At 43.1% G+C, this 26,555-nt stretch overlaps 1 protein-coding gene across 2 annotated transcripts in view; it reads right to left on the minus strand.

Annotated features, from left to right (window-relative positions):
• Positions 1–26,555, minus strand: part of PRKG1 (protein kinase cGMP-dependent 1) — a gene marked incomplete at its 5' end in the record, with an annotated part of 496,883 nt that overhangs the window by 120,475 nt on the left and 349,853 nt on the right. For both annotated transcript variants that reach the window (XM_084264379.1, XM_084264378.1), the window contains one exon: positions 2,510–2,587. In XM_084264379.1, coding sequence (XP_084120505.1) covers positions 2,510–2,587 — 78 coding nt within the window. The remainder of the gene's footprint in view (positions 1–2,509; positions 2,588–26,555) is intronic.

Here is a 26,555-nt window from a genome sequence, read left to right on the forward strand (position 1 = left end):
TGAAGAACCTGCACAATACAGCATTAAGTTGGTGCCACTCCATGGCTCTTAAAGGGAAAATGGTGTATGATGGCACAGCATGGCACATGCTGTCTCTGCCACAGGCAGGCAGCAGCAACACTTGGCAAGCAGAAAAGACTGAGCTGTTTTCATCTGACCTATTATTCAACAGTTTTCTGCACACAGAGTGTTTTGAACACACCTTTGATTTCTGTTTACTTGGACTTGAGGAAACATGATAAAATGGATAAACTAAATGAGCTCAGGAGGGGGATTAAGTATGGTTGGTAGAGTTGATGGAGGAAAAAAAAAAAAGGGGAAAAGGGTTTTGTTCCTGAGAGAACTGTGCATAGGATGAAAGAAAATTGAGCAGAAGTCTCCCTAAGCATTTCTGCAATAAGTGCTGGGCTCAGAAATGTAAATAATCTTCTCTGTTCACTTGACTGTCACCACAGACCCTCTGACATAGAAAAGGCAGGTTTTATAAGCAGCTTTCATTGATAGCGCTTACACGATCCTGCTGACTACAGAAAGTACGTGAGAGGTCCCAGGTATATGAGAGGCTTATTAAGCTGCCTGGGTTGGTTTTAGCACGGAACATTACTCTCTGCTGCTTCAGAAATTCCCAGGCAGCATACGTGAGTTTATTAATTCTGTATTTCATTGCTATTTATTCCATGCTTTACTGCTGAGATGCTACTCCTCCTGTTCTGGGCTGCATCCTCATCATGGGGATGTTATTACACCCACTATGTAGCTCTTATGTCCCAATACAGGTATTGAAACAAAACATTCTCTAACTCCATCCATGTTCCATCAACCTCTGATACTCCTTTTGCAAATCAGGAAGGTTGGAGGAGAAAACTTGGAAGAATTTAACTGTATCTGGAGGGAATTTCTGTCAAGCCCCCAGGATCCAGTTGAGGGTCTGGGAATTTCTCAGTAAGGTTGTTTTATTTTAACTCCCTTTTTCAGCAGTCACAGTAAGACAAAATAGCAAAGGGCAAGGAAAAAAAAAAACAAAGAGCATCTCAAGCAGGACTACAGGGCTCTGGAGCAATGGCCAAGAGGACGGGTGGCTTTCTCCTCTATCCTGCAAGGGTTTAAGGAGGTGCAAGGTCAACAACTGGTTGCCCAGCTGGTGCCAGCAACAGGGATTTGGCTTTTACAACCCAGGGACTCTCATCAGTTTGAGGACTGCTAGGAAGGGATGGGATCCACCTGGCCAAGCAGAGCAAAACCATCTTTACCGACAGGATGGCCAACATGGCAAGGAGGGTTTCAAACACTTGATGAGGGAGGGAGGTGCATGTTCCCTTTATTTTTGCCAATTAAAAAGGGGAATGAAAGAAAGCAAAAAAAAGAAAGGATTTTAAGCATGCAAGACGGATGTCCTTCTGGGAAAAGGAGAACTATTACTTCTGAGTGGAGGGAAGCAAAAAGGCACAAGGGAATATCAAACTTGGCTTTCTGTGATATGTGGTTATTGTCATTTCAGAAATTTGTCCATATCTTATTAATTTGAAAAAGACTGGGTTTTAATTCTGATGAGGACTAGCTCCCAGAGATAGAGAGAGTAAAAGATGACAGTGAAAAATCTGCTATTAATACCAAGATCTAGCAGCTGCCTTGGGAAACAACCCAACAGTGTGTACAACAGCCACAGTCTTTCTCTAGGGATGCCGTTGGGGGTTTTGCTACCCTTATTTATGCAAGGCCAAAGTGAATATGTGCATCGGTGCAAAAACCCGAGCCATGAACAAGTAGGTGGGGGTTGGCCTACTTTCAAGCATATTTATCCAGTTGTGTTTACTTTCAATGCATCCCATCTCATCTGCAGCGGGAAATCACTGTGTATTCCCTTGAATATCTCCATCCTGCTACATGGAAAGAAGCCAAGTGTTTCTGAAGTGTAATTGTATCAGGCCAGCTAAAAAGATGAAGTTAAATGGAAGGAAAAATCTCATTCTATGAAGTCCCATCAGGATTTTACAGGAAAAGAGGTCAAATAGCAGATTTTCCCTGTGAGCAGTAGAACATAAACTTGGACCTTTTTTCTTCCCCAAGGAGAGAGCTCAGACTTCTTTGGCTTCCTATTATTTAATTTGGAGAAGCTGAGAAGAGATAGCCATGGGAATGAAGTCTGGAAGTCAGACTCGTAAGAAAGATACTCAGCAAAGAAAACATCGAGTGTTGTAATGCATACTGCTTAAACTTTTTTTTAAAATACTGAGCTTTTTGGTCATTTACCGAGAGACTCAACAACTGGTTTCAACCCCAAAGTGTTCACTGTGAGCACATGTGTAAAACAGCATGAGATCTGTTTTTTTCCCCCCCTCAGGCCACTCTTCTCTACTGATACAGCGCCAAGAAGTTTAATTAAATGTCAAGTGTTGCAACATTTGTGCCTTGGGGAAAGGAGAGAGAAAGCACTGGCTGGCACTGAATTTAGAGAGCACATCACAATCGTCGCCATCATCCCACTTGCCTGCAAAGGGTGTCAACTTACCTTTCCTTTGCTGATTATAAAGAAAGTGTCCCCTCGAGCACCTTGCCGTATAATATACTCTCCACTTTCATAGTGTGTCTGTAAGAAAAAAAATAATCACAACAGGACATAAATTAAGATGAACCAACAGAATCTGAGACTCTTCAACAGATAGTTTGGTGGTTTGGCTGGAAAATGCTTATGGAAACATAATCCAGGACCAATTTTATACCAGTCAGACACTGGCTGTGATTTAAAAATTGTCCTGTGTCAAGGAATATAATAATTAAAATGGAACTGTTTATGGCTTGCTCATTTTTCTCCTTACGGTGCTAGTGCCAGCTTTTGCCCAGATGAATTATCCTCACAGCCTAAATCCATTTATACTAAGTAAACCAGACAGAGGAATTTTCAACAGAGAATATGGTACGTGAACTAAACTGCAATAATATGTCTGTTGTAAAAATAGTTCTTTTCCTTGGGCTTAGGGTTTTTTTGGGGGCTGTTTTTGGTATTTTTTTCAGCTTTGCTAGCAAGGGGTTTATTCAACAAATAATTTTTGCTTTTCTCTTGTTATTATAGTAGTTTAATCCAACTTTTTCCACCTTATTTTGTGGAATATTGCTTGCTAAATTTATGTCACAGCTTATTAAAGCTTGCCTCTAAACTTAATAGCATAGCTTCATCCCTTTTATTACCCCATCAAAATCAATATGCATTCATACATCACCCAAAAAAAAAGTAAATGCTGGTATGTTTTAAATAAAGACAACATTCAGCCTTGGTCCCCCATACCCTGGCACTTCCTTCAGGGATGCTCTGCCCCCTGCAAATTCCACAAGCATCAACTCAATAACAAGCAGAGACAGGGGAAGGCTCTGAGCTTCCCACCCAACATCTTAATGCTGGTTTCTTTTTTTAAATCAAGCCCCTGCAGCAAGCTGCAGGCATCAGACCTCCTGTGTCCCACTGCCAATCCGTGACAAAACCTCCCCATAAACTTCCCCGTGCTCTGGTTCAACTGCTGTTTGAGGCTACACTAAAGCACAAAGGCCCAAATCTTTTAATCCCAAAGCAGGTACGAGCAACTGGACTGGAGTTAAAACAGAGGAATTAATCAGAATCCTAGAATTTGGATAAGCTTGAGATGTTTCTTTACAAGGGTATTTCATTGCTTATTTTTCTTTATGCTCAACCTTTTTAGAGCCACTTACAAATTGATAAAAGACTCCTAATATGAAAATAAATAAGTAAAGGCTTATGTAAATATATCTGCTGCATCTGAGGAAAACAGCTCCTTGCTTTGGGAAAACTGGGGATATGGAGATATTAATGAAAATTAACTGTCCTAAGAAAAAGGAAGGATATCTAAGTCAACTATAGCATGCAACTAATTAGGCTATTTCTTTAAAACACATATACTTAGGCTGTAGGGGCTAACACTATCCTAAAGAAAAATAAGTCTGGGTAAATAAAATCAGAATGTCAAGGCAGTATGTTAGTCTTCAGACCCTCCAGAGGATCAATAAAGTAAAAAATAAATTTATCTGTCAGAATCACAATTAATGACTGCTATCACGTCAGCCTTCAGAAAAGGGCCCAGAGAAGGTGGGTCAGGAAGACTGAATCTGTGGGCTGCCCTGATCCTGAATGGGCTCCAACAGTTATAAAAACCACAGCGTTTTTCCTATTTCCGGGTGTACAAGGGTCCTCCTGGCCTTCCCACCGAAGGAATGGAAGAACAACAAATTGAGCTTTGAAGGATCTGAAGCTGTCTCTTTCTTTAGCATCTCTTGCCTAATGTTTTATTTTGTCTTCCCCCCCCCCCGTGCCCTAATCTCATTCAAAATACCACAAGGCCTTCTTCCAACATTAAAATCTTGTTCCTCTGGTCCTTCCTTGAGCACCAATCCTGCACAGCTTTCATTCTGCTTGACCTCCTCCTCATCAACACCTTTCCTCATGCCCTTCCTGCGGTCTGCATCATCATCTTGATAGATTTCAGCCCATTTCTTTCACAGCTAATTCCACCTGGCCTTGCCACAATTCTTCTTGCTTGAGTCAACCTGTCCTTCCCCATCCTCTAACAATGCTCTTCCTCTTAAATCCTCCTTTTCTAACACAAAACAAGTCATCCGTGTGCTTCGCCTTTCTAACCAAATTATTTCTGTCCGTTTAGACTGAAAGCCCTGTGCAAAGCAGGCAAAGTACATAAGCACTCACTTATGGCACATGCAAATAAAAATAATTACAAGGCTCCTGCTTTTAGCTGGCCATGTATAAAAGGTAGCGGTCTGTCTCTCTTCAGCCATCTGAAGAAGTGCTTTGGTAAATGTTGCACATATTCACGGTACAGATGAATTGTATTTTAAGTAGCACAAGTTCCACTTCATCTAGAGAAAACCAGCCCAAGAACAGTAACAGAAAAAGCAACAATACGCATAACTTCACAAAGAAACAGTGGTACACATCAACAAATAATATTTGAATAAAAAAAAAAAATCACAGTAAAGAAAATTTGTAAAGCAAACAAGTTAAACGTGTTTTTACTAGCTTCAAATCTACCCCACTGCTGCTTCTGGACTTGTGTTTGCAAGATTAAATTTGAGGGCTGAGCTTTAGCAAGCTGTAAGATAGTCTGACTGTTGAAGGGCATCCTTCTGATGAGGAGAACAAAAACTTGTTGGCATCTTCTTAAATTCTAACTTCAATGCCCTGTATGTACGGGGCAAAGAATTTCTAGAATGCCTTTAAAATAGGTAATAAATATTTCTATCCCACCTCTGCAGTCGAAATTGATAAAAAAACCTAAGCAACTAGTGCTAACACCCTAGATTTGGGGTTAGAACTGGAATCTTTTTGGTTTTAGATTTTTCTCCCAAGAGAAAGGGACTCTGGGCAAAATATTTTATTTTCAGATGCAACACCAAAGTTCAGTGATGAAAGCTAATTTAATATCTCAGACAGTCTTCAGTGAAACCTAAGCATCACATAGGTTTTTGAGCACACTTCTTAAGATACAGCTCCTTCAGGCCACAAGAAAATTAAAGCAAAACACAGAAATTAATACTTAGCTGGAAGAGTTGACCAGATTATATTAATTAGCTTTGTATTTTCTTCTCCTGAGAAAGCCAGAGCTGTAAAAATCTAGCATCAAATCGGAAAAACCCGAATATAAACGCAGGCTGCAGCAATACAGCTGTATTACCTGCCAAGGTTGAGATAAGGCAGAAAAGCTCATGGTTACAAGTGGTTTGTGGGTGCAGAGGGGGTTAAAAAAAGAGAGTTATAAGCTAAGGCATCCAGGTCCCAGTTTGGCATCAAAGTCTGAGAGTTGGTGCTCAACAAAACAGGCAATGATAAAGGAGAGAAATTACTGTTGGAAACAGAGAGCCACAAATGTATATTTTATAAGCTATGGCAAATGGGGACAAAAGCTCGGCTTCAATGAATTCTAAACGCTACAAAATTTAGAGTGTTTGTCACGCTAACTAGCCCATTGTTTTATAACATGATGCTGGGCCCTTAAGGTGCTTCTGGACAGAGCGAGAGCTGCTTTATCACCTCTTGAATAAACCCTCAGCCTCCTACACATCTTCCTACACAAGAAAACGTTTTCCCAGTCTAAACCAGTATGGGGGTGCATCCTTAGCAATGCAGGGATGTCCATGGGGATGTAGAGAGCAAGCCAAGTTTGTGGCCCAAACACTTGTGTGTTTACCAGAAGATAGTTAAGTGCTCCACTGAGAACTTTCTTCCTCAGAAAGTAAGTTATAAAGTGATCAAGTGTGGGGTTGTTTTTTCTGCACATGCAACACATCTGAAAGACTGAAGGTCTCCTTAAGAGGAAAGTATTAATTCTTCCATTAACATTTATGTCTTTAATTTCACTATCTCTTGTAAATGTGGTTTAACTCCTATAAGCATTAAAATACTTGTAAAATAAAGGTTCCAAGTCTTTAGAGTGGGGTTTCAACTCTGAACTTAGTGATGGCATTATATTTACTGAAAGAATGTGTCAGGCAGAAAAAAAAAAAGAAAAGAGAAAGCTGTAATTGCTGCCTCAAGGAAAGAGGAACAGGCCCTTAACCAAAATCCTTTAACAGGAAACAAACTCAAAATATGTACAAGCAAGGGAAAGTCATGGACATTTTACATAAACCAAATTTTCCCTTACATTTATTTCATTAACACCCAGGGAAGCGTGAGAAGAGGAGGGAAAATAAAAAAATAAAGTTAGAGAACCAGCTCAATTAGCATGTCAAAGTCCCTGGAGCATTTCTCAACAGCTTTGAGCCAGGCACAGCCTATTCGGACCATTTCCAGCACCTCAGAGCAGCCTACCCACTGACCTCTCAACCTTTATTTCTCTGTAACTCTTTTTTTTTTTTTTTTCTCCTTTCTCCCCCCTTGCAAATCCTGCCCAACACCAACCTGTTAACTCTCAGATCCTTGCCTCAGATAAGGGCCAGCTTCTGGTCTCTTGTACAGTATCAAATGAGAGTTTTCAAGTTCAGGAGCACCTTTCTTTTTAATAATACCCAGGGATTTGCAATTAACACAATTATGGAGATGCACTAATAGTTGGGATTTAAAAAAAATAAAATCTAATTGGTTTGTTACGAACTCCTGCAGCATCAATAAAAACTTTAAACCAAGAGAACCCCTGTATTCATCTATTTTCCTTATAATCCCCTTTTTCTCACCAAGAACTTAAAGGGATCATTGAGTTCAATTAAATAACACTGGTAAGTGCTAGGTCTCATCTGTGGGAGCTACAACCCGTCTGGGCAACCCCTTTGTGCTTCTATATCACATAACATCATGTAACATTAGGAAGGCTGGTTTAAATAGCATTTTTGATGGATTAGGAAATCGATACATGGCTTTTGAACTGAATGAAACGTAAGAGAAATTTAAAAAAAAATCTAGGCTATACCTGTAAAACTAGCATGAAGGTTTCTGGCTAGTCCACCCTCTTGGCCATTGACAGGCTGTCTCAGTGACACCAGTGACTTGTCTGTGCCCCTGGCACAGCCCTGTTTTAAGCAGCAGGAATGGAAAGAAACTGTCAGACCTCATTTCCAACACCCAACCTCCAAAATGAGCTCCAGAAGATATGTGGTCTCCTAAAAAGGAAGCTGGCTCTACTTCCCTGCATGGCTTGTCACATAGATCAGCAGAAATTAAAAGTATTTCTCCCAAAGAATGGGAGACCCACACAATGTCTCAGCCACTTTCAAATGGGAGGTGAAATCAAAGAATAATAGAATGCTTTGGGCTGGAAGGGATCTTAAAGATCATCAAGTTACAACAACCATGCCATGTGCAGGGACACCTCTCACTAAGTAGACCAGGCTGCTCGAGGCCATATTCAAACTGGCCTTGAACACCTCCAGGGAAGGGGCATCCAGCACCTCCCTGGGCACCCTGTGCCAGGGCCTCACCACTCTCATAGTGAAGAATTTTCTCCTAATATCCCATCTAAATCTACCCCCTTCCAATTTAAAACCATTCCCCCTCATCCTATCACTGCATGCCCTTTTAAAAAAGTCCCTCCCCAGCTTTCTTGTAGGCCCCTTCAGGTACTGGAAGGCCACTATAATATTTCCCTGGAGCCTTCTCTTCTGCAGGCTGAACAACCCCAACTGTCTCAGCCTGTCGTTGTTGGAGAGGTGCTCCAGCCCTCTGATCATCTTCATGGCTCTCCTCTGGTTCTGTTCCAAGAGTTCCATGTCCTTATGTTGGGGACTCCAGAACCAGACACAATACTCCAGGTGTGGTCTCATGAGAGTGAAGTAGAGGGGGAGAACCACCTCCCTAACGTATCAACTTAGATCACTGTGGACTACTAGATATTGCCCCGCCCCCAAACTAACACCTTGATTTGGACAACACAGAATCGCAGACTTACATTGATCTTGATTTTAGGAAGAGCAAGAGCTTCAATGTCTAAATGGAAATCAAGTAGTGAACAAGGCACCTTGCTCCTTAAGCTCTCCACCGCAAACAACATCTTCAACTACTTCAGGTTTTAATACTTAGGGTGAAAGCCTAAGTTGTTGAGAATAGAGCTGAAAATGGAGAGATTTACTAGGTTTACACTCCTGAAGAGAAACAAAAGAATTCAGGTTTCCTAGAAAAGTATTACCCAAGTATAAATTAAAGCTGTTTGGCGGGTCCAAGCTTGATGTAGGTATAGCAAATATCCAATGTACATTGAAAGTGCTGAAATCCAGGCATCAAAGAGAGCTCTGCAGGACATTTCACCAACACTTCAAACAACCATTTTCCCCTTAGGAAAAAAATAAACTTGAAATAAAGTTGTTTTCAAACCCTAAACAAAAACAGTTTCTATGCAAGACTTATATAAACCAGACTATAACCCAACACATAGATTATAGAATCATAGGGGTTGGAAGGGACCTGAGAGATCATCGGGTCCAACCCCCCTGCCAAAGCAGGCTGCCTAGCTCATATTGCACAGATAGGCATCCACACAGGTCTTGAATATCTCCAGTGAAGGAGACTCCACAACCTCCTTGGGTAGCCTATTCCAGTGCTCTGTCACTCTAATTGTCCTACTCTGAATGGCCTTCACATATTTAAGTTAAAATCCACTTCAACATATAAAGCAGCTTCAATCTTTCACAAAATACCTTTTCCAACCTAAATTAATGAATCCTAGGAGTTCTTCCTCTCTTTATAGTCCTCCTGCATGGCCTATCAAGTACCTCTCCTGGAAATTCCCAGGTTGCCCAGTAATAGCGGCTGCTATAAAAATACAATTTCCCCCTTCTATTGCCAATTTAACTTAAAACTAATAAAAATTCCTAGTGTCAAGGGGGTAAAAAAAATTTACTCAGTGGTTTGGTAGGCTTATCAAGGTCTTGATAAGCCTCCCTGATGCGCCCATAGAACTAGCAGAAACACAGAGCATCTCACAATTGAGTCAGATTATCACAGAATCCCTAGGTTGGATAAGACCTTTGAGATCAAGTCCAGCCGTACCTGTCCTCTACTAAACCATATCCCTAAGCACCTCGTCTGCCCATCTTTTAAATACATCCAGGGATGGTGACTCAACCACCATCCTGGGTATGCCCAATAACCCTTTCAGTGAAGATCTTTTTCCTACTGTCTAATCTGAACCTGCCCTGGCACAACTTGAGTCCATTCCCCTTTGTCCTGTCACCTATCACTTGGGTGAAGAGACCAACGCCCACCTCTCTACAACCTCCTTTCATGTAATTGTAGGTGGTAATAAGGTCTCCCCCTCAGCCTCCTCTTCTCCAGGCTAAACACCCCCAGCTCTCTCAGCCACTACTTGATTTGCTCTCCAGACCATTCACCAGCTTCATTGCCCTTCTCTGAACAAGCTCCAGGACCAAGATGTCTTTCTTTAGTGAGGGGCCCCAAAACTGAACACTGTATTCAAGGTGTGGCCTCACCAATGCCGAGTACAGGGGAATTATACTCTAAGAAAAGTAAATCCCCAGCTTTGCAAAATCCTCTGCCCCATGCAGAACATCCGGGGCTGCCCCAGCCTTGAGTGGAGAAAAGCTCCATGTAATTAAAGTGCTCAAGAAGTAACTGGATTTTTATGAGACCAACCTTGCACTGGGTATTGACAAAATTAGAAACAGCAAGGCATTAGCTGTGACAACAAATAGCAACAAATACTGTCAATAACTCCTGCTTTGAACCACTGTACTCCCTGCGACCAAAACTGCAAGTCCTCACCAAGCAAAATCCTCCCACTGACACAATACCCAAATGGAAGAACTTGTCTAAACACATTTACAAACTGCACTGGGTGCTCTCAGCAATTATCCAACATCATCTCTCACAAAATTCCAATTAATTTCTTCTCCCAGCCATTAGACAAGTATAGCATCAGAAACTGATTTGCTTTCTCCTTTTCTTCATTTGCAATGGTGACATCATGGCTGGAACAAGATGCGGTGTTTCATATCTAAGTATCTGCACCTCACCCTTCCCACAGAGGTGTCTACCACAACCCTCTCACAGAAACAACAACTCACAGCTCGAACTCACAGTGTTCCACTACTTGGAGGAAATGTCACCCTTCTTTCTTCACACTGTTACACCCAAAGAACCCAAACTTTGTTTGGTGGGACCAGCTGAAGCAAAGCAGCTCACACACACCTCCAAGGTGGCCAGATGCACATTTGACATCTGGGCACTTCACAGGGCCTTTTCTTGTGCCATCATCATCATCTGTACCAACCACCAGAGCTTCAGACACCTTGCCCAGCATTCTGCCCTCCTCTTTGCAATGAAGTCCTCCTCCACAGCATGCTGGGGGCACCTCACCCACCAGACAGGGAAAACTTGAGTTCTGTAGATTCAGCCATCCACATATGGGTGAAGGCTTTGGTCTGCTGACCATGCGCTGTCAGTTGCCAACTTCAATTGGACCCTCTATTCCCAACCACCATCAAAAACTGAGAAGATTCTGAAGCCCAAAAAAGTGTTGACACAGGCTTCATGGAGAAACCTCGATGCTGGAGACCAACCCAATCGTTAAGCTTCCGAAAAACGTCATTTTCCTCTAGCTAGATGCCTTCAACTGCTGCCTTTATACTGAGAACATTTGGAAAAAGGAGGAAAATAGATTGTGTATAGCATAACCCACGTTAGCTGTGGCATTGAGAGTCCAAAGCCCTACTAAAGGTCACGTCAGGGGAACATAAACACAAAGGGGGCTTTGAAACCAGGATTTTCACTACCCACAGCCAGGTTTGCACCACATAAACCAGTGAGGGTAACATGGGGTTGACTGCTGCTCAATGTACAATCCATCTCCCTCAAGGTGTGGGTTTTGGGTTTGTTTGGTTTGGGTTTTTTTAAAAAATTTACATCTAGATATCTTATGCTGGCAGTTTAAAAAAAAAACCAACAAACATTCACAGAACCATCAGCAAAGTTCTGAACAGCAGCAGCATTCAAAATATTTTTCTGTTCTGGATTTTCCCCTTAACACGTTTTTTAAGTCTGAAATGACAACAGAATACTAATAAAATAGAATTTTCAAAAAATAAAGAGATACTTGCTGAAAAATGTTGCAAAACCAAGCAGGCTAGTATTAGTCTTCTGCACTGAATTCTGTAGGAATAGTAAAACTTTGGTTCCCTGGTGTTTCTATGTGTTTCAGTCCCAGGCATCAGCTAAAAATACTGCTCCTTCAATAGCCAAAGGGCAAAATTATCATATTGTGGTTTTCTCATTATTTATTCCATGAATCAGAGTACAGAGTGTGGCTCTAGTTTTTGACACTCCTGATGTCTCAATGCCCCTTAACCACTTGCAAGCAAGCAGGAAATTAAAATATGAGAAAGAGGCATGGCTGATGGGAAGCAAGGGTTAAACCATGCCTTTGAATTCAACATCATTATGGAGAACAGGGTTGGGGAAAGCAGATGAGAGATAAACCCAACTGTCGTGGTTTTGCCCCAGCTGAGAGGCAAGATCCATGCAGTTGCCTGCTCTCTAAAGAAGAGGGAGGGAAAGTTGGGGGGATGGGGGGAGAGGGGGAGGGAAGGGAAAGGGGAAAAAAAAACCCCAAACCCAAGAAACCAAAAACCCTGCAGGTTGGGATAAGGATAGTTTACTAGAATAGCAGAAAGATAAATATAACAACGATAACAGGACTTTAGAGAAAAACATATATGAAACTGTTGATACACAATGCAGTTTCTCACTGAACCACACAACTCAGGCTGTGCAGCCCAGAGCTGTCCCAGAACCGGACTGTCCCCGAAAAACGCGCGTCCTGGAGCCGCCTGTTCCTCTTCCCATCAGCCCCCCTTTATACTGAGCATGACATAATTGGCATGGAATACCCCCTTTGGCCAGTTTGGGTCACCTGTCCTGGCTGCGCCCCCTCCTTTCTCGTGAATAGAGAAATAAGAAGAACTGAAAAACTCCTCGATTGCTTGGCAACAATGAAAAACATCAGAGTGTTATCAGCACCGCTCCCACCCTAACTCCCAAACACGGCATTTCATCCGCTGCTAGAAAAGAAATTAACTCCATCCTAACCGAAACCAGGACATTATCCACCCCTTATTCCATACCACTTACATCATAACAAGACCCAACAATTTCTTTTGGGTACAACCAGTTTCTTGTTTCACACACACATATACATATGTACACATGTATACACACACGCGTGCATACAGATATTACTCCCTTAGTCTATGGGCCATCGCTCTGAGTTTGTTGAGTTCATTTAGTCCATGATTTTCAGGGTCCATTTGTCATAACAGTCTCTCAGGGTATGAGTATGTGCCTTTGGATCTTTGCATGCTGCATCTTGGGCTCTCGACCGATACACCTGGCATGGTCCATCCTCATAGTCTGTGAATCAAAGGTGTTTATTTTCAAAGAATAAAAAAGTTCTTGGGAGGCCAGGTCATCATCATGGCACTCATCCTTCATTAACTTGTATGACTCTGGCTGTAATGCCATTGGTACAACATACAGAAATTATAGCAATAATGAATATACAATAATAATTTAGCAATTATTATAACACAATTTCTACTTTATTAATTATATTGGCTATTCTCACCCAAAATCAAATCCCCTTGAAGTACACATTGAACTTCTCCATCCCTCTGCACTACCCACCAAGTACAGCCAGGTTCTTGAGCAAAACCAATCCCAGACATGGGTTTACCTTTGTCCTGAAGCAGGGATGACCCAAGCTGTCTTTCCTAATATACTCTTCATATGCACCACTGGGACTCTGTCTCCTTCTACAGTACGTGGAAATTTTGACTGGGCAGGGCCAGCCCGATTGGTAGATCCCCTAGAGTTAACTAACCATGGGGCTTTGGCTAAATGCGTATCCCAATGTTTGAATGTTCCACCACCCATTGCTTTCAGTGTAGTCTTTAAAAACCCGTTATATCATTCAATTTTCCCAGAGGCTGGTGCATGATAAGGAATGTGGTACACCCACTCAATGCCATGCTCTTTGGCCCAGGTGTCTATGAGAGCATTTCAGAAATGAGTCTCGTTGTCTGACTCAATTCTTTCTGGGGTGCCGTGTCGCCATAGGACTTGCCTTTCAAGGCCCAGGATTGTATTCCAGGCAGTGGCATGGGGTACGGGATATGTTTCTAGCCAGCCGGTGGTTGCCTCCACCATCGTAAGCACGTAACGTTTGCCATGGCGTGTTCGTGGGAGGGTGATGTAGTCAATCTGCCAGGCCTCCCCATATTTGTATTTCATCCACCGTCCTTCATACCAAAGGGGCTTCAACCGCTTAGCTTGTTTGATTGCAGCACGTCTCACATTCATGGATAACTTGTGCGATAGCGTTCACGGTCAAGTCCACCCCTCGATCCCGAGCCCATCTATATGTTGCATCTCTCCCTTGATGACCTGAGGAATCATGAGCCCATCGAGCTATGAATAATTCACCCTTACGTTGCCTGTCTAAATTTACCTGAGCCACTTAAATCCTAGCAGCCTTATCTACCTGATGGTTGTTTTGCTGTTCCTCCATAGCCCGACTCTTAGGTACATGGGCATCAACATGACGTACCTTTACGACCAGCTTCTCTAACCGGGCAGCAATATCTTGCCAGAAGTCAGCAGCCCATATGGGTTTGCCTCTACACTGCCAGTTATTCTTTTTCCACTGCTGCAACCACCCCTACAGGGCATTGGCTACCATCCATGAATCAGTATACAGGTAGAGCATTGGCCACTTTTCTCTCTCAGCACTGTCCAGGGCTAACTGGATGGCCTTCACCTCAGTGAACTGGCTTGATTTACCTTTTCCTTCAGTGGCTTCTGCTACTTGTCTTGTAGGACTCCATACAGCAGCTTTCCATCTTCGTTGCTTTCCCACAAGGCGACAGGAGCCATCAGTGAAAAGGGCATATTGCTTTTCATTCTCTGGTAGTTTGTTGTAAGGTGGGGGTTCTTCAGCCCGTGTTACCTCCTCATCCTCTGGTGACATCCCAAAATCTTTGCCTTCAGGCCAGTCTGTGATCACTTCCACGATTCCTGGGTGATCAGGGTTTCCTATTCGAGCCCGCTGAGTAATTAGTGCAACCCACTTGCTCCCACATAGCATCAGTGGCATGGTGTGTAGAAGGGACCTTCCCTTTGAACATCCAGCCCAGCACCGGCAGTCGGGGTGCCAGGAGGAGCTGGGCTTCAGTTCCAATCACTTCCGAAGCAGCTCGAACCCCTTTAGAGGTGGCCAGTATTTCCTTTTCTGTTGGAGTATAAATGGCCTCAGATCCTTTGTAGGCCCGACTCCAAAACCCCAGCGGATGACCTTGAGTCTCCCCTTGTGCTTTCTGCCAGAGACTCCAGGTAGGGCCATTCTCCCCAGCTGCAGTGTAAAGCACATTTTTAACATCTGTTCCTGCCCGGACAGGCCCAAGGGCCACTGCATGGACTATCTCGCGTTTGATCTGCTCAAAGGCTTGCTGCTGCTCAGGGCCCCATTGGAAATCATTCTTCTTCCGAGTTACGTGGTAGAGTGGGCACACAATGAGACTGTAGTTTGGGACATGCATTTGCCAAAAACCTATAACACCAAAGAAAGCTCGTGTTTCCTTTTTGTTGCTTTGTCGAGACATAGCTGCTATTTTATTGATAATGCCCATTGGGATCTGACGAAGCCTATCTTGCCATCTTCTTCCTAAGACTGGTTTTCTTGCATAGGCCCCTTGACTTTACTTTGTTTAGCAAAACCAGCTTCTAAAAGGATTTGAATTATCCTTTTTCCTTTCTCAAAAACTTCCTCTGCTGTATTGCCCCATACAATGATGTCATCAATATACTGCAGGTGCTCTGGGGCTTCACAGTTTTCCAATGTAATCTGGATGAGTCCATGGCAGATGGTGGGGCTGTGTTTCCACTTGTATTGGATGCCTCTCCAAGTGAAAGCAAACTGTGGCCTGCACTCTGGCGCCAGTGGGATTGAGAAGAAAGCATTTACAATGTCAGTTGTGGCGTACCACTTGGCTGCCTTTAATTCCAATTCATACTGGAGTACTAGCATGTCTGGCACAGCAGCACTCATACCTGGAGTGACTTCATTTAGGCCACGATAATCTACTGTCAGCCTCCACTCTCCATTGGACTTCCGCACGGGCCATACGGGACTGTTAAAGGGTGAGCGGGTTCAGCTGATCACTCCCTGACTCTCCAGTTGACAAATCAGCTTATGGATGGGGATCAGGGAATCTCGGTTAGTACGGGATTGTCTTCTGTGCACCGTCGTCGTAGCAATTGGCACTTGCTGTTCTTCGACCTTTAACAACTCCACAACAGAAGGGTCCTCCAAAACTCCAGGCAATGCACGCAATTGTTCAATTTCTTCTGTCTCCAAAGCAGCTCTTCCAAAAGCTCACCAGTACCCTTTTGGGTCTTTAAAATACCCTCTACGGAGATAATCTAAAATTAATAATACCTGAAATGCATGGAGCTTCTGGCCAGTCACAATGGGGTGTTTCTCCCAGTCCTTCCCAGTTAGGCTCACCTCAGCCTCTAACACAGTCAACTGTTGGGATCCCCCTGTCACTCCAGAAATACAAACAGGTTCTGGCCCTTCATGATTTGATGGCACTAGCGTACACTGGGTACCAGTATCCACCAGAGCCTTGTACTCTTGTGGGTCTGACACGCCAGGCCATCGGATCCACACAGTCCAATAAACCTGGTTATCCCTCTCCTCCACCTGGCTGGAGGCAGGGCCTCTCCATTGCTGCTGATTGTATTTGCTGTTCACTGGTTGCATAAAGGACTTAGAGGTCCCTTCAAGAGGGTCAGACACATCAGACATAGAGGCAGGCCTTCCACTTGGTGTAGGGAACTGCCCGTTGGAAACTGCTGCAGCGTTCTTCCTGGCAGAATCTCATTGTGCAATTGTTTTACCCCACAGCTCATTTACTCGTGCTTGAAGGGCTGAGGTGAGCTGCATATCCCACTTCCTCATGTCCTCTCCATGGTCAAGCAGGTAAAACCGCAGTATGCATCGTCGTGTGTACCTTCTGTATTCTCCCTCTTGGGACGATGGAAGCTTTCTCCCAGTAGCTGCAGCATTGCTCCATACAGGCTGGGAGTTGGACACATTGTTATCAAGTCACTGGACCAGTTTCTCTACCGCTGCGGTGATGGAGAGGGAAACATTGTCTTGATATTTCCGGAGTCAGCAGGACACGTCATATACAGTTGGTGGATCATTCCAGTCCATTGATGCCAATGAATTGGTGTGCCTTGATGGTGCACGTCATACAACCTTACGCCACATATCTGGGGTGCATAGGACTTCATCAGGATCAGCAGGAAGCTGTGAGTTGTCCAGATCATAATAAATTATGTCCCATACAGCTAATTCTCTCAGGTGCTGCACAGCTGTCTCCACGCTGTTACACTTGGGTGTCTGACATGTAATATATTCCTTTATGGGATACCTTTCCCTCACACTTGACAGTAGCCGCCTCCAGAGGCTGAGGATTTCCGGCCTTCTCCCAATTGCCTTGTCAATGCCTCCTTCCCTAGCTAGGAATCCCAACTGCTTGGCCTCCCTGCATTCTAATTCCAAAAAGCTGGTTTGTAATAGCTGTAGGACGTATGGCCTTGGTAAAGCCTTGTGGTCACTTCTGGTTGTCTTCTCCCTTTGTGGTGTCTTCTGCAGCTTACAGGTCACTTCTGATTCCCGCAAAAACATCCTTTGAGCAGCAATAGTCTTAATGCATGTAAAAGATTCACATGTGGACATTCAAGTCCAGGGTATGGAATAAAACAAATCCCTCCAAATTGATTCAGGTAGATCCTGTCAAACTAACTTGATCACCTTCTATGACAAGGTGACCCGCTTAATGGACAAGGGGAAGGCTGTGGATGTGGTCTACCTGGACTTCAGTAAAGCCTCTGACACTGTTTCTCAGAGCAGTTTGATTGAGAAACTGGCTGCCACTGGCCTAGACAGGTGGACCCTCAGCTGGGTTAAAACCTGGCTGGATGGCAGGGACCAAAGGGGCCGGTCACAAGTGGCATCCCACAGGGCTCAGTCCTGGGTCTAATTTTATTCAACATCTTTATAAATGATTTTAATGAAAGGATTGAATGCTCCCTCAGTAAGTTTGCAGACCACACTAAACTGGGAGGAAGTGTTGATCTGTCTGGGGGTGGGGAGGCTCTTCAGAGGGATCTAAACAGACTGGACCGATGGACTGAGACCAGTGGGATGAAGTTTACCATAGCCAAGTGTAGAGTGCTGCACATGGGCCATAACAACCCCATGCAGCGCTACAGGCTTGGTGGAGACTGGCTGGAGAGCTGTCAGGCAGAGAAAAACCTGGGGGTGTTGGTTGACTGCAGGCTGAATATGAGCCAGCAGTGTGCCCAGGCAGCCAGGAAGGCCAATGGCATCTTGGTTTGTATCAAAACCAGCGTGGCCAGTAGGTCTAGGGAAGTGACTGTGCCCCTGTACTCGGCATTGGTGTGTTCAGTTCTGGACTCCTCACCATAAGAAGGACATTGAGGTCCTGGAGTGTGTCCAGAGAAGGGCAACCAGGCTGGTGAAGGGGCCAGAGGGCAAATCACATGAGGAATGGCTGAGGGAGCTGGGGATATTTAGTCTGGAGAAGAGGAGGCTGAGGGGAGACCTTATCACCACCTACAACTACCTAAAGGGAGGTTGTAGAGAGCTGGGTGATGGTCTCTTCAGCCAGGTGACAGGTGATAGGACAAGGGGAAATAGCAAGAAGCTGTGCCAGGGCAGGTTTAGATTAGATATTAGAAAAAATTTTTTTACTGAGAGTTGTTGGGGCCTGGAACAGGCTGCCCAGGGATGCAGTTGAGTCACCTTCCCTGGATGCGTTCAAAGAAAGGGTAGATGAGGTACTTAGGGATATGGTTTAGTTTAGGACGGGAATGGGTGGACTTGATGATCTTAAAGGTCTTTTCCAACCTTGTGATTCTGTGATCTGTCCTTAACTGAGGGTGTCTTCCAGGACAGAAAGTGAGGATCTGATAACAAAAGCTAAAAATCAAACAAGGAGCAACTGGTATGATTAAGAAATGCCTTTTCCTTCAAGTAAACAAAACAACCCATGACAACAAAACCCGTAAAAAAGACAATTGATGACACCTCCCAACGTCAAGATATAACACATGCTTCTGAAAACATCACCACATTGATATGTCCAGGTGAAAGGATGTACATGAGCAGTCAGAGAGGAATATTTGACAATTATTTCATTGAAACAAAAGCCACATACAGCCTACACCTCTACACCTAACTCCACTGGGTAGAGAATATGAATAAAACAGGAGTCCTAAACCACTCCTCTGCTGTTTCTGAAATTTAAAGATGCAACAAAAACTCCTAATTTTAAGTTCTTAGTTGAGTGATTGTTTCTTTTGGGGGTTTAGCACCAGTGCTCCATGAATCCGAATGTCACTCTGGTGTTCAGAGGGATAGATCTGGTGCTGGTAACCTCCTTGTCTTCCTTTTTGCCCAAACCTCCTTCAATTTCAGTATCCCACAGACATACAATGCACCCAGGAACTCAGCAGGAACCCATACTGTCCCATATGAGCTGCTGCATGGCAGCCGCCAACACTGCCATCTATGGACAAGGCAAGGCAGGGAATGGAAATAAGGTTATGAACATGGAAGAAAAACTCAGCACACTCAGTTTAGAGCAAGAGAAAATCTCCAAGCTGTAATTTTTCCAACTCTGACCAAAATTTTGACAACTCATTACATTAAACTGCCAGTCCCAAAACACAAGCTGAATTTTCTCCGTGAATTCAAGAGTTTTGCTCTGACCTGTAAATATAATATCACACAGTTGTGATCTTCAAGGAACTTCCTGAAGGTTGCCTTCTTGTGTGGAAGGAAGCAGCAATGCCACATCTATGGCATTTCTGAACCCCTGAGTGAACAGCAAATCAATTTGGTTTCCCTTTACACTATAAGAGTTAAAGGTCTTCACACTAAAACTTCCAACTGTAACAACTCACGGTCATAAACAGTTGATAAACAAGACTGCTTGTAACTTTTGTGAGATAACACATTCAAACCAGGTTTATTAGGTTTGACACAAAAAAAAGTCTCCTTAGAGAAGTCCCCTAAACCAAGCAATAGTAAGGAAAAGGGCACGATATAGGGATAAACTTCATGACCAGAAGATGATACTGCTGAAAAACACAACATTGTCTTTTTGCTCTGATTTTATCATCCTTCTAGATTCCATATGACTTCATCCCAGCGCTCCTCAAATGCAATTTTCAGAGATATATGAAAGGCAACATGATGTGCAAGGGACAACATTTGGCAAATGCTGGCCCAGGTTCTTGTTTTCAAAAAGGAAGACGTACCCAAGAGACGAAAGGAGCTTTTGGCACTTTCCTTTTTCCATTCCTGAGCATCTTCCTCAACCACTCAAGGTGATGTGCAACACTATTACAGGAGGAAACACCTTTTCTGTGCTCCCTGTGCCTTTTTCAAATCAACAGCCTTCTACCAGGCCTTCTCTCCTCTATACTCCTTGAAAGTCAGCCTAGAGCGCTGTGGTGAACAAAGACATCTGCATCCCCTCCCTGCCCATCCCCCCCAAGTATAATTATAAGGTCCACTTAACTCTAACCAAGAAATTTAGTGATGTTATATCAGAAGTTTCCAGAAGAGGAAAAGGCAAATCCTGCTGTCACCTTTAAGTTTCCTCCCCAGCCCACTCTCAAAACCAGCAGTTTTGAGCAAGCCTGACTATGTTCAGGGACTCTTGAATGCCCACAGCACTGGCTGAAAACAGTAGATAATGTCCTGGGAAGATGAAGATTTCTTTACCTTCAAAGATTTTTATACAGCCACCTCTAAGACTAAAAGATGTTGCAGAAGTAGGTGATGAGACATCTACAGACTGGGAGCCAGGATGAGTCCATTAAGGTTTGTAATGAAGACCTGAGATACAGTTTTGATTTCTAAACACACTATGCACTTAAGGGAGAAAGATGAGGAAAAAGTATCTAAAAAAGGCATTATTTAGTTTAATGCATTATCACTAAAGAAATTTCCTGCCTTGATTCGCTCTCAAGGTAGACACAAGGCATTAGAAACCACATTTTAATGCTCATTCCATCCCCACTGTTGCTGTAATGCAGTTTGACAATCGTTTTTGGAGAGCAATCAGGCTTCCTAAGCTGCAAACAGCCTAGGAGGCGACTCTCAGCTACTTTTTATCTGAAGTGCTGAGGAAACATCTGCTTCGCTGTTTCTGCCTGGAATAGAGTCATAAAATGCTGTTACCAGCTGGTGCCAGAGCCACTGCCATCCTGACCTCTGAGCCTGACACTGTCCCTGCTGTGCCCCCAAGTCAACGACAACCTCCTTGAGTGGGAGTATGTAGGGTTGATGTTCAAGAGATGGCCAAGCTGCTGCCTGCAGGCCAAAACCCTTTTATAAAGAAAACTTGTAGGAATATAGCAGAAGCTCAGAAGTGCTCATTTTTAGACAAATAGCCACAGAAAGAGGGTTATCTATTCACAGACATAGCAAAGATTGACAAGAAAACGTAGCAGGAGAAAGAGGAGACAAATTAGCTGGTGGTGGATGGAAAGGATGACAGGAAATCCCAATGCTCTTGGAGAAAAATAACACACAAAGATGCGAAAGGGTGAAAAGGCAGCTGAAGGGATAGAAGAAAGAAGCTCAGCCCCGCCACTACACATTTATTTGGTACCACAAGAGGCCTCCAGAAGAAATCAACTCCAGGAGCAGGGAGTCAGCGGGACAGCTTCATTTCCTTAAGTACAAAGAAACAGGAAAGAAAAAAAGTAGATTAACAGAGGATGAAGATGCTGAAAATAGGGAAAGTCCAAAGGGATACAGGGAGAGACTAAGAAGGATCAAGAAAAACTCAAAAGTCAAAGAGGGGTGACACAAGGAGAGGTGGTTCAAGGATTAAGAGAGCACAGAGATGGTATAGGTGGGTGAAGGGACAGAAGACCGGGGAGAATAGTGTTAGCAAAGAGCTCAGCAAGACAAGAGAGGAACCAATGTGAAAAAAACCCAGGATTTATTCCCACGAGAGATGACGCTGGTAAAGAGAGATGGCAAATTAGTTGGGTGAAAGCCAATACTGCTATTAAGCCACAGGCGAAGCCATCAGTGAGCTGGGGTAGAAAGCTGGTCTCTTGCTAGCTAAAATAACAACTGATTCATCAATGTGAAATGTGGAGAATTAACTGAGTGATAAGTAATTAGAAAAAGGATACCTAGGCAACAGAATGGAATTAATCAGTTACCTGGAGTAAAAGTTAGCCAACAGTAAAATCAAGTAAAATTAAGTTAAATAACTATATAGCAAGTTGCATGATGTTGATGCTGACTCTGAAGAGGAAGAAAAATAAAATTCAAGCTGCCAACTGGAAACTCTAAGTATTAACACAAGAAAAAAGTTTGCACGCCCATGGCCAGTCACACATACTTAATGAACAACCTGAACAACCCCCACCCCACAACATTTCCAGCCTATTTCCAACACATCGCTGCAACTCTGATAATTGCAACAGACTGTTGGGGAAGGAAAAGGTGTTTTGTTTTTAAACTACAGAGATTTGAAAGCTCTCCCGTGGCAATACAGTGGCATTGATGGCTTTGTTTTGAGGGTATAAAACCAAAAAGAGCATCTCACTGTGTCACTGTGCCATAAAATGTATCTCCCACGGCTAGCAACTTAAGCGGGTAAGGTTTTAATTAAATTTCATTGAAACGTGAGAAAAGTAGCTGCTCTTCTCCCATTCTTTCCTGAATAGCTCTGATTTGTTTTTCTTCTTATAATGGAAAAATGTGTGTGGAACGCTAATCTTCCTCCTTAAATCCAAAAGCCAGTTCCATGACTATTAAAATGGCAATCAATTCCTTGCAAAAATGAAATTGGAAATAAACACTGTAAATCAACATTTATGTATTTTTTGCGGTTGTATTTTGCTCCAGATTCTGTATGCTTATTCAGACAAGTTATTTGCATTGCCACGAGGATCCAAACTAATTTTCTACTCTATCAAAAGGAATTAAAAAAGGCATATTAATTGAATATATTCAGCCACTCTCAAGTAAATTGTGATGAATTACATTTTCTTTTTGTGGTCTGAATCAAAGAGGAGACTACCTTTCCATATGCAAATGCGTTTTAACTTTTCCCTAGAAACCAATTTTACCAGCAACAGAAATCATGAAAATTATTTGATTTAGCCAGTCTCTACAGAGCTTCATTAGAACAGGCAATTTGCCCACTTCAAACACTGAATTTTTCAAGTTTTCTTTCTTTTTTTTTTTCCCCACCCCAGTTCAGACACTGAATTTACCAGTTGCTCCCAGTCTGGCAGCTTCTTTAAGGGTTTGCCTAGGCAACAACCAGTTCTGACTTAACGTGCGAGCCTCAGAGCACCAGATAAATTAAACACTACCACAGGTTTATATTCCTTTTTATACCCCCAGCGTATTTTGTCTGCTTCTAGAAAATATTCTCCTTTTCCCCCATTTTCATTATTACATAAAGAAAAAAAATATTAAAAATCAAGAGTTTTATCAGCCGGCACAGATACCCACTTAGTCTGCTCCAAGTTTGCCAACAAGCAACCCAAGTTGTGACTGTCTTCCCCACAACAGAGCTCGCCAAATTCAGATAAAAACTATTTTCAATGCAAAAATGCAAAATATACTCCCTGTAGTACAGAATGTGGTATTTATTACTGTTAATTTAGGTTAATTACTGTAAAACAAGCTCATGCAACTGCAGCCGTGGCAACTGGAACTCTGATATGAGGTTGTCACAAAGAAAGTTATACCGGCCCCCTCTGCCTACAACTTGTACCAGGCTTTTGCACAACTGGTAATGAAAAATGAAGCTGGAAGAAAATAAAATTAAAAATAAAATTAAAAAAATCACATTATGAATTTGTAACATGGGAAAAGTTCAGATTACTGAAAGATAAAGCATGTGAAGAACTAACCCTAATGTAACAGTAATGCCTTCATCCATTTCTCATGCAACAATTAGACATACAAATATTTGACTGACTACATATACTGTTTGACTACATCTACTGCTCCTTAAAGCAGTTTTTCTGAGTATATCTTAATATCAGTCCTGAAAAGAAAACCAGATCAACGCTGGGAAATGCAATCTAGGTCAAATTTTTGGCACACAGCACAGGACCGCTAACACTGACTGTTTCCTGTCCTGGTTTTGGCTAGGATAGAGTTAGGTTTTTTCTAGCAGCTGATGGAACGCCTTGTTTGGGAGTTGGGGTGAGAGCAGTGATGATAACCCCCTGATGTTTCTAGTTGCTGCAAAGCAGTCAGGGACTTTTCAGTTGTTCATACTGCCCTGCTAATGAGAAGCGGGGGGGCACCCAGGAAGCTGGGAGGAGACACAGCCAGGACAGGTGACCTGAAGTGGCCAAAGGGAGTATTCCATGCCAATTACATCATGCTCAGCATAAAAGGGGGGCTGGTGGGGGGAAAAAGCAGGCAGCTCCAGGACACACGGGTTTGGGGACCGTCCAGTTTCAGGACAGCTCTGAGCTGTATGGGCTGAATTTTGCAGTTCAGTGAGAAACTGTTTTGTATATTCTGCTATCAAGTCCCGTTATTATTATATCTATCACTCTGCTATCCCAGTAAGTTATCTTTATCCCAACCTGCTAGATTTTGGCCTCTTGGGTTTTCTTCTCCTTCCCTTTTCCCTCCCCTCAATTCTTGCCCATTTTCCACAACCTTCAGCTAAGAACCTTAGACAGACTTGGTCAATCCCAAAAAGACTGCAGCTGAGTGTGGAGCAACTTCCCAACATACAGCTGCCTTTGGGGAAGAGAGGGGGATTTCCCCCTTTTTTGAGGGATACCCAAACATGCATTGAACTGTGCCAAGGTCAGGCCACGTCCTGACAGCCCAACTGCGTGTTGGAACCCAACTATGGGAAATCCAAGGCTGAACCCTGAAGCAGCCTTGTTGTGCTACGGCCCCCGACCATATGGCGGTGTGAAAGGAGCCAGGATTTAATTTCTGATGTGAGGCATCTGTTACCAAAGCTGCCCACTGCTGATAGAGAACCAAATGACTAGAGAAAGCGATCAAAGTGCTCCTAGCAGGACACTTTGGGGAGATGCTGATCCAAAGCAGCACGTTCTGACCCTTTCACCTCCCATCTGGCATCTAATGTCAGGGATGATGAACGCTTACCTACTGCAAACGGTTTCTTTTTGTCCTCAGTATAGGTCTGAGGTCCGACTACAATTAAGATAATGTAAAAACTGTTCTCAGAATAAAAACCCCACCCAGATGGCTTCACACCATCCCTTCTGTTTGCAAAACACTTTTATTAAAAAAAGAAAAAAAAAAGTATTTCCTGCCATGACAGCAAGTTAGCTCTGAGTATTTTTGGCATTTCCACTTGATAGAAAGCAATAAAGAACTGATCCAACTTCTTTTTGATGGCATGAAGAAAACCTGCAAATCCCACCTGGAGTTCTTGGTGATCACGTGCTAGAGGGCCAGGCTTTGCCTTAGCCTTTCCAAACCTCTCACCTGAAAGGCAAGCAAAATGACCAAGGAGAGGGCATCACAGGATGAAGCGATGCTAGTCCTAATTCCTTATGCTTGTGCTGTATCATGCTCAGGTTATGGGCCACACCTGTTGTACCAGAGAGCTTATGAACCCGCACTCTGCTCCAAGGTCAGAAAGATCAGGTTAAATCTACTGCTTGTAAACTATACTGTGCTAACCACAGTTCAAATGATACGCATCTCTTATATTTTAATTTAAATTCTTGGAGAAATATACATTTTTCTGATCCAAATATGCATTTTTAGAGGCTAATTTCCCTGCTCGCATACCTAACTTCTATACATTTTGGACATGAGTGTTTTTGATGAAAGCCCACACCTTGATTTCATTACTGATACCCATTACCAATGGCAATTAGCACAGCACTGGTGCTACCTTCAGCTCCACAATATAGGCACAGAGCCTGCCCCTATCCAACCCTTTACAGAATCTCAGAATGGTAGGGGTTGGAAAGGACCTGCCTTCAGGGCAAGAACAGATCAATTATGGGGGTGCTCCAAAGAAGAGACTGAAGACAGATCTGTTTCAGGAATGCTCTATGAAGAGGTTCACCTCTAAGCTTAAGCTTCCTCACACCTTTCAGTAGCCTCTTGAGACAATGTTCTTACGATGATAAGGTTCATCCTTGTTTTGCTACTACAGGGTCTAAAGCTATATACCCAAAAACTTCTGCATGACCCTTAAATGCAGTCCCAGGATTATTTATATAATCCCCGAGGATTCAAATGAGAGGCAGACATCCCAAGCAGTGCACAACTCCCTAGAAACCCTGAAGACTGGGAACACATTTTTTAATTTCTCGCATTTTTAGGGTCAGAAGGAACCACCTGAATCAGCTAATTCTCAGAAACCCACAAAGCCAAACCTCCTCCCCAACCCCCCATCTAGCTCAAAAACCCATCCAAAAGGCTTCTCCTCCAGACAGATGTCCCATTTCCACTGAAAAGCAGCAAAAGAAGACAACCTACCCATCACCAAGCAGTCTAGCTTGGTGGATGACAGATTTATCGTATCAGCCCCATCACCACTTCTGGCCTCACGTTCTCTTATAAACGCAATCTGGCAGACAGGACCTACACCCATGGCCATAAAAAAAAAAATTTCCACTTTGGGAAGGTTCCCAGAAAATTACCTATTAAGAAGGACCGAAAGCCACAAGGTATTAAAAATGTAAATAAGAAAATTTATCTTGAATTGTGTTTTGCTGCCTTCTGTGCAGTATGGAAATCAGGCCATTTCAATTTTACCACCTCAGTAACTCCACTTGTGCTGCTTTTCTCCCTTCCTCCAGTTGCTTAGTCTTGTGGATATCTATAAAGATATCCAATGCCTACTATTTCATGGATTAAAGGTGAAATGGCTTTCTGCTATCATAAAGACACTTTTCAGTTACTTTACTACAACTCAGAGATCCTACAAACACTGCA

The sequence above is a fragment of the Gallinula chloropus genome (assembly GCF_964237585.1).
Source record: "Gallinula chloropus genome assembly, chromosome: 5".
In the NCBI taxonomy this organism is placed as follows: domain Eukaryota; kingdom Metazoa; phylum Chordata; class Aves; order Gruiformes; family Rallidae; genus Gallinula; species Gallinula chloropus.